This window comes from Propithecus coquereli, unplaced genomic scaffold (genome assembly GCF_000956105.1).
Source record: "Propithecus coquereli isolate 6110/MARCELLA unplaced genomic scaffold, Pcoq_1.0 Scaffold232, whole genome shotgun sequence".
In the NCBI taxonomy this organism is placed as follows: domain Eukaryota; kingdom Metazoa; phylum Chordata; class Mammalia; order Primates; family Indriidae; genus Propithecus; species Propithecus coquereli.
In genome coordinates this window covers 3,192,035-3,200,809 of record NW_012147864.1, presented here as the reverse complement: position 1 = coordinate 3,200,809, position 8,775 = coordinate 3,192,035, and the positions used below count along the sequence as shown (strand labels likewise).

The following is an 8,775-nucleotide window of genomic DNA, read 5'->3' as shown; positions in this document are numbered from 1 at the left end:
CCGGCCTCATGGGGCCTCAGGAGACCAGGACGGGCAGGAAGTGGGTGGACAGGTGGTGCCGCCTCGTCCGGCTGCCAGGCCGGGGGGACCCCCTCCTGTCCAGTGCCAGGAACATGGGCTGGCCACGGTGGCGCCAGTGGAGTGCCGCATAGGTGTTGTAGCCGTTCTCCTCAATGCGCTCCTGGAACCTGCAGTCGACAGTGTAGACCCGCTGCGGGGCGGGGCGTGAGGCCAGTGGACCCTCCTGCCACCCGCCAACCCCAATCCCCTGCTTGTCCAGTACTCACCGACCCATAGAGGTGGCCCTGGCGGTCCATGGCCACGTAGAAGCCCGAGTGTACGGCCTTGATGACCACGACACCCACGTGGACAGAACGGATCTCGATGATGCCTGCTGGGCGGGGGCAGGGACTGGTCAGGGCAGGGCCTTGGCCCCTGGGCCCCTCCACTGGCCACTGCCCTTCGTTCATCCCTGGGCACCTGCTGGTGGCCACCGTGCTGACCGCAGGACCCTCGGGGGCCAGGACAGATGCCCGGGAGCTTCCCCCAGGCCACGCCAGGGGGAACAGCCAACACGAAGGCTGAGAGGGAAGACTCGCCCCTACGGCTGGAGGATGCCGGGGAGCCGAGGCACGGTTTGGAGAGGGGAGGCCCCTGATTAGGTCAGTGTCCTCATCCGTGCAATTCAACCCATGTACAGCATCCAAACCCGGGGTCAGGGACCCCAGATGCCCAGTCAGACCACCAGGGGCAAGAAAACTGAGCCAAAGTTCAGGCCCAGAGGGTTCAAACTGCAGGTGCAAGAGGTGGTGGGTGCCTGCCCTGGACACGCTCTGATAACAAGAATTAACGACAGCAGGAGTTGGAGACCAGCCTCAGCAAGAGCGAGATCCCATCTCTACAAAGAATAGAAAAATTAGCCGGGCATGGTGACGCACTGACAGTCCCGACTACTCGGGAGGCTGAGGCAGGAGGATCGCTTGAGCCTAGGAGTTGGAGGCTGCAGTAAGCTGTGATGACACTACTGCACTCCAGACTGGGTGACAGAGTGAGACTCTGTCTCAAAAAAAAAAGAAAAAAGGATAGGACAACAGCCGGGCAGCCTGGCAGTGGACACACGGGCCCCCACCACGTGCAGTTATGGGGTGTTCACAGATAGCACATTCGGGTCGTCGGTGACCACTAGCGTGCTGGAGGGCATTCCACACCCTCTGCACCCACTGAGCCCACGCAGCAGCCCCAGGTGGGAGGTGCTGCCTGCGTCCACTTTTCAGAGGGGCAAGCTGAGGCCTGGGAGTGTCAGAGCCAGACGTGGACCCCACACGTCCATCGGCAGCCCTGGGAGAGCCTTGCCCCTCTCGGAGCACACAGTTTCCCGTCCGGCAAGCACCCTCTGGTCCCCGGGCACTGGGGCCTCTTCTGCAGTCCAGGTCTTGCCCTCCAGCCTTCAGCCTGGATCTGGTGACCCGAGCCCCAGGTGGCCAGCCACGTGCCCTCCCCAACTCGCTCACCCAGGCCATTCCTAGGTCAGGCACCCAGCTCCTCCTGGCCAGCCCCCTGCCCTACCCTGGCCCCACCCAAGCCACAGCCCCCCAGAGCAGCCTGAGGTCCCCCCAGGTGAAGGAGCCGTAGGTCAGCCTCCCAGCATCACCTGTCCTACTTCTGTGCACCCCACCTGGTCCCCTCGGAAATTATGACATTCCTCGTTCTCTTGTTTACTTCTCCTCCCTGCTCTGGAAGCCCCAGGAGGGTGGGCCGGCTTGGTCACCACTGGGTCCCCGCGCCCAGAACGGCACACAGGCGGTGCCCAATTATTAATAATAACCACCCGACAAATGAAGGAGAGGAGAGCTCCCAGCCCCGCCCACACAGCCGTCAATCATCATCGCCATCCCCGTCCAGTGGGGAAACCGAGGCCCAGAGAGAAGTAGCGACTGTCCCAGGTCACCTGGCCGAGCCAGGCCTCTGTCCCCGCGCGAGGCCACTCACCGCCTGGCCATGCCCACCGCCCGTGGACCGGCCCAGCCAGTCCCCATTCTGGCCCTGGTCGCATGCCGCCTAATGAGGGCCTTGGGAGCCAGATGAAAGCGGCAGGGAGGGCAGGGGGTGATTATCTGCCCTAATGACGGTGATTCAGGGGCCAGCGATTACCGGCCCCCTCCCCAGCTCCCTGGGCTCTCCTCCCTCCTCCCTGCTTCTCCTGTTGCCACCAGCATTCCACACGCGCTTATGGAGTGCCTACTGTTTGCTGGGTGGGGCCCTGGGGACACAGTCGGGCAGAAGGGACGCGACTTCAGCTCCATGAATGAGGTCCTGGCACTGCGGCGCCCGGCTCCACCACCCACCGTCGGTGCGATCCTGGGCGGGTCACTTCCTCTCTCTGTCCCTCAGTTTCCTCATCTGCCAGATGGGTGTCTTTGGTTTTGCGGCGTTGGGGCTCCAGAGTTCAAGCCCTCCTCCGCCCTCGGCCCCCAAGCAACCGGCCCGCGCAGCCCTCCCTGGAGACTCACTGTCCGGGCCGTGGCGCCAGCGGGTGCCCCGCACACGGCCCGCGGGGTCCACGCGCAGGAAGAAGTGCGTGGAGGAGAAGAGGCGCCGCCAGCGCACGTCGCCCTCCAGGTGTGGGTAGCTGCGCGCCCTGCGCGGCGCGCTCGCGCTCGGAGTCCCCGCGGCGCCCGGCTCCCGCGCCAGCAGCAGCCAGGCCAGGCCCAGCCACAGGCGGCGGGGCATGGCCCGCGCCCCGCTCGCCGCACGCTCTCGCCTCCCCGAGCGGCCGCGGCTCTGCCATCGCGCGGGGCCCACGGGGGGCGGGGCCGGGGCGGAACGGCGGCCGGGCCGGCCAATGGGGCGTCGGGACTGGCCAATCACGGCCGGGGGCGGGGTCTGGCGCCGGGGGGCGGGGCCCACTCTGCTTCCCGCGGCCTCTGCACGTGTTCGCCCCGTGGGGCGGGTCCCCGAGTCCCCGAACCCCCCCAGTCGCTGGCATGTCCGGACCGGGGGAGGCGGGGCTGCTGCGGTGGCTGCGGGGGAAAGAGGCGGGCTTCAGAGACCCGGAGGGAGACACGGACACAAAGACCACAGACACAGAGACAGAGACCAGAGACACAGAGACAGACACAGAGCTAGAGACCAGAGACAGAGACAAGAGACAGAGACAAGAGACACAAGATAGAGACAAGGGAGAATGAGACCAGAGAGACTGAGATATAGAGGCTGTGAGATGCAGAGACAAGGAGAGGCAGGGAGAAGCTGTACGAGACAGAGACTGAGAGACAGAGACAGCAACAGGGAGAGACAGAAACTGGAGAGATTGAAGGGCAGACAGAGACAGAGGCTACAGGGAGCCACAGGGACTAAGTCAGAGAGAGACTGCGAGACACAAGGACAGGGAGACATGCGAGAGACAGAGACATGGGGATGCACAGGGATTGAGAGGGAAGGTTCTGGCACGTGCATCAGTCCCTGCCAGCTGGGCCCCAGGACTGGGCATGCCCAGGTGGGACTCAACGCCCCCTCCGAATGGAGCTTCCTGGGGGCAGGGGGCTTCGTGGCAGGGGAGGGCGTGGGGACGTGTGTTTGGGCAGGTGGGTGGGAGGCAGCTGTGGGGACGATGGCCACACAGGCATGTTGATGGGCTTCTGGTGGGACACCCAGACTCCAGTGCCCACCAGTGCTGCACCAGAGGCCGCAACAATGGGCCAGCCCCATTCACACCCACTCCTATTCCCCACTTACAGCCACACCCCAGGCCCCACCGGGAACCTCCCAGCAAGGCAGCTGGCCCCACCCCTCACCTGCCCACCCCATGCCCTGGGCTCCGGGTGACCTTCACAGACTCAGAGCCCGGAGGAATCATTGACAGGTGGGGAAACCGAGGCCCAGAGAGGAGCAACGACTTCCATTGTGGGAACACAAGGCACAGCTCTGATTCCAGTCCCTGCCTTCTGCTCCCAACAGCCCAACCCTGCAGCCGCGGCCCCAGGTGGCACCTTTAAATAGCACCAGGGTGAAGACATGGTGACCAGCCTGCCCTCACCGGGAGCCTGCTGGAGGGACAACCGGTCCGGCCGGATGCCAGGATGCTTTCGTGGTGGCTCAGGGATTCCCCGACTCTCTCTTCCTGGCCCAGGCGGGTCACACGGTGGGTGTGGCAGGTGCCCCAGTCTCAGGACCCCATGACTGCCTCAGTTTCTCCTTTGTAAAATGGGCCAGTAAAGGAATGTCTGGAAGGAAAATGACAATCCACATAACATGCTGGCCAGACAGCACAGCATGTGGACACTGGGTAAGTATCCTCCACCTTCTTGGCCAGCTGCAAATGCAGGTCTTCCCACCCTAGAGTGACCCCGCAAGAAGGATATTCTGGGCGCCTGTGTGAGAACATGGGACGCACACTCGGGAAGCCGAGTTTGTTTAATAACAGCTTTATTGCAATATAATTCGCATACCGTACAATTCACCCATTTAAAGTGTACAATTCAATGTTTTTAGTACATTCGCCAAGTTGTGCAACCATCACCACTGTCTCTTTCCAGAACATTTTCATCACTTCCAAAGGAAGCCCCGTCCCTGTCAGCAGTCACTTCCCAGCCCCTGGGGACCACGAATCCACATCCTGTCTCCGTGGATCTGCCTTTTCTGGACATTTCATATAAACGGAGTCTCACACTGTGTCCTTCTTTATCTGGCGTCTCTCACTGAGCACGATGTCCTCAAGGTCCCTCCACGCTGTAGCCTGTGTCAGAGCCTTGTCCCTTTTCGTGGCTGAGTGATATTCCAGTGTGTGGATGGACCACGTTGCATGTATCCACTCATCATTGATGGATTGTTTTCGCTTTTTGGCTGTTGTGAATAATGGTGCTGCGAACATTGCACACAGTGTCTGTGTGGACGTATGTTTTTATTTCTCTTGGGCACACACCTAGGAGTGGAGTTGCTGGGTCACACGGTAACTGCATGTTTAGCTTTCTGAGGAATTGCCAAACTGTTTCCACAGTGACTACACCATTTCTTGTTCCCATGAGCAACACACGAGTCTTCTAATTTCTCCACATTTTTGCCAACATTTGTGACTGTACGTTGTTTTGATTAGAGCCATGCTAGTGGGGTTAAAGTAGTACATCACTGTGGTTTCTCGAAAGACTTAAAGCCTATAGAAAAGCCATAAGGGCCAGGCGTGGTGGCTCACGCCTGTAATCCTAGCACTCTGGGAGGCTGAGGCGGGCGGATCGTTTGAGCTCAGGAGTTTGAGACCAGCCTGAGCAAGAGAGAGACCCCGTCTCTACTAAAAATAGAAAGAAATTAGCTGGACAAGTAAAAATATATATATATAAAAAATTAGCCGGGCGTGGTGGCGCATGCCTGTAGTCCCAGCTACTTGGGAGGCTGAGGCAGGAGGATCGCTTGAGCCCAGGAGTTTGAGGTTGCTGTGAGCTATGTTGATGCCACGGCACTCTAGCCCGGGCAAAAGAGTGAGACTCTGTCTCAAAAAAAAAAAAAAAAAAAAAGAAAAGTCGTAAGAATGGTGCAATGAACACCTGTATACCCTGTTCCTGGATTCCTCGATTCTATATTCTTCCTGCCCTCTGTCAGCAGGAGAATCAGTAAATGCACAGCAGGAAATTCACACAGTGGAATGTTCCACCGCTGTGAAAAAGACTGAACCCTTGAAACACACGAGTTGGATGAATCTCTCAAAAATGATGCTGAGTTAAAACAGCCAGACACAAAAGAAGTCCATGTATGTGTCATTCTAGGACAGGCAAAATCAACCTATGGTGTGAGACGTCAAGACAGGGCGCTACCCTTTGGGGGCCAGTGGCCAGGAGGGGGCAGGAGGGGGCTTTGGGGACTGGCAGGTTCCGTTCCTGTTCTTTGGAACGCCTTTTCCTAGGTGTGTTTGGTTTGTGAACAGTAACTGGGCTGTATTCTCAATGTGTGCACTGCTCCACAGGCATGTTAGACCTGAAACAGCACACGCACGCAATCTTTTTATGTACGGGATATTCGAGACTGAGCCACAACCGTGGTGCCGCTTCCCTCTAGGAGAGATGCGAGAGATGCACGAGCACAGCGAAGTCCTTCTCCTCGTAACGAAGCTGCAAATTAATCTACCATCTATGCTCAGACATTCCCTGATGTCCCCTTTAATAGCTTTCTTTTTTCCTGAAAAAATCAGGGCTGGGCTCATGCTGTGCGTTCAGCAGTCTCTTCCTCTCTGTATTTAGCCTCTGTGGTTGGCCCCAAGGATATGACCACATCCTAATCCCCAGAACCTGCAAAGTTCGCCTCATTTGGAAAAAAATGAGTCTCTTTCTTTTTCTTTTTTTGAGACAGAGTCTGGCTCTGTTGCCCTGAGTAGAGTGCCGTGGTGTCAGCCTAGTTCACAGCAACCTCAAACTCCTGCGCTCAAGCTATCCTTCTGCCTCAGCCTCCCAGAGTGCTGGGATTACAGGCATGCGCCACCACGCCCGGCAAGTCTTGATAGATGCAGTTAAGATCTTTGAGAGGTTATCCTGATGGGTTCTAAATATGGTGACCAGTGTTCTCGTGAGAGAGACAGGTAGCTTTGGCACAGACACAGAGGAGGTGATGTGACCACACAGAGACTAGAGTGACACGGCCACAAGCAAAGGAAGCCTGGAGCCCCCAGGAGCTGGGAGAGGCAGGATGACCCTCCCCTGGAGCCATGGGAGGGAGCACAGTCCTGACGACACCTTTATTTCAGCCCCGTGAAATTGATTTTAGACTTCTATTCTCCAGAAATATGAGAAAATGAATTTCTGTTGTTTTAAGGCATCGAGTTTGTGGTCATTTGTCCCAGCGGCCACAGGAACCTAATAACCTTTCCCTTCATCTAATGATTCCTGACTTTCTTTGCCCATTTTAAAATATGGACACTTCTAAAGTCTCATAGAGCGTCCACAACCCAGACCCATCTGAACGCCTGGTGGCTGGATTTGGACCCAATGTTTTGGGTGAGAAGCCAGCCTAGGTGACATAAAACTAGACGACAGTTTCAGAAACGGAGTGTTGCCTGAATTCCAGCCTCTTAGCACTGTACTGTTCATTTTAACTACATCTGTCTCCACCAGTCTCGCATGTTATTAATATTTTTCTTGCTTACGTTTTACAAGGAAACTTAGCGTCACCGTCAGAAGTGGAAAACCAGTGCCATACGCTGACGAGTTGACAGTAAGCCATAAAAAGAAATACAAAGGAGAAAGAGGAATGTGAGAACTCTGAGATCAATATAATCACAGCCAGGACATAGAGACTGGTGTTAAATACGGGGGCGGCGGGGGGAGCCGCTAGGTGAGGCTTCCTAGGGGACATCAGCAGAAGGTTTGAACAGGAATTGAAAGGAGAATGACTTTCTTACCGATAAGATTCAGGAACCTGGCTCTCGGGGAAATTCTGGTTCAGGGAGTCTGATGTCTCAGGAAATCAACATAAGAGGAAACCGAGGTATGAGGAATGGTGGGCGAAAGAATTCAGAAGTCTTGGTTTCCACCCAGGTTCCTGGCTCTGTCAGAATCAGGGATTTGAGGGGGCATCTCTAGGTCTTAGGGGACCAGGCCCAGCTGATTCAGCCCCTCGGGCCAGGAAGCTGACCCCAGGAGTGAGTCAGGTCTGAGGTCACAGCCCCCGGGGGCGTCTGGGGTGGGCTGAGGCAGGTTAGGGAGGATGCTGCTATCTGCCGAAAACATTCCCCGCCAGTGGCATCACCGTGCCCAGACCCGCGTGGGCAGCTGCATCTGGAATGTGCTGTTAAGAGGCTGCCGGGCCCGGGTGGTTGCACCTACCAGAGCACAGGTCCAGTCCTCACTCTGGCCCGATGGGGAAACCAAAGTCCAAGCATTTGGGGACCGAAGGCAACTTGCGTGGGGGCCCCTTAGCCGCTCCAGCTTCCTCTCCCCCACCCCACTCTGCTCAAGTTCCTCCAACTATCCCGACACATGTTCCTGCCTCTGGGCCTTTGTACTTGCTTACATCTGCCTGGAGCGTGGTTACTCCAGATGTTCCTAGTCTCCTCCGTCACGTGTCAGTTGGCTCCAGACCAGGCCTCAGTTTCCCCAGCAGAATGGTCGGTGGGCATGCCTTCCACGTTTGATTCTAAAGCTCTGGCCTTGCCTGCTCCTGAGCGGAATCACCCGGAGGCCAGGGATGGATCCAGACTCCCTGCTCCATTCTGCCTCTTTCCTGGGGGGCCTGGGGTTAGTGGGTGAGGAAGATGTCCAGGAAACACGTCGCCCCAGATCCCCTTGGCTTTTCCGCTGGGAGTCACACAGACTTGGGGTTTCCTTCCAATTTCCCTAGTATCATGCTGTGTGTCTTTGAGCAACTCGGTCGACCTCTCTGAACCTCGCTTCCTCCACAATAAACTGGTGGTAGTAATTGTTTCCACCCCAAAGTCGTCATTCGATCAATGAAGACTGTGGACAGGAATCTCTAAATTGCAGAACGCTGTGAATTATTAGGTGAATATTCCTTAAAAAAAAAAAATTCCGGGTTCCAAGTCCTCCCAAAGACCGCCTTCGCGTCAGTTGCTCTGTCCCGCCCCTCCTTGAGGACTGAGAGAAGAACCAATCAGAGGGCTCCACCGGCGCATGCCCTGCAGCCACCCGGGCCCTCTGCCCCCTGGGAATTGTGGTTCCGGTGGCGCACATCCGGCAGGGACGTCCCTTCGCATGCGCCGTCAGCCGGGGAACTACAACTCCCGTCAGGCGGCGCGAGCGCATGCGCAGATTTGGCGGGCTGTGGCAGCGGCTCAGG

General features: G+C 57.4%; 1 protein-coding gene across 1 annotated transcript; it reads right to left on the bottom strand.

Moving 5' to 3' along the window:
* FGF22 (fibroblast growth factor 22) lies at nt 1–2,751 on the bottom strand. Its single transcript, XM_012645468.1, has 3 exons — nt 2,511–2,751; nt 288–391; nt 1–211 (listed from the first exon to the last, which is right to left on the bottom strand). Exons 1-3 carry the CDS (start codon nt 2,728–2,730, stop codon nt 17–19), a joined length of 519 nt encoding a protein of 172 aa, XP_012500922.1. The 5' UTR covers nt 2,731–2,751; the 3' UTR covers nt 1–16.
* Between the last annotated feature and the right edge of the window lie 6,024 nt (nt 2,752–8,775).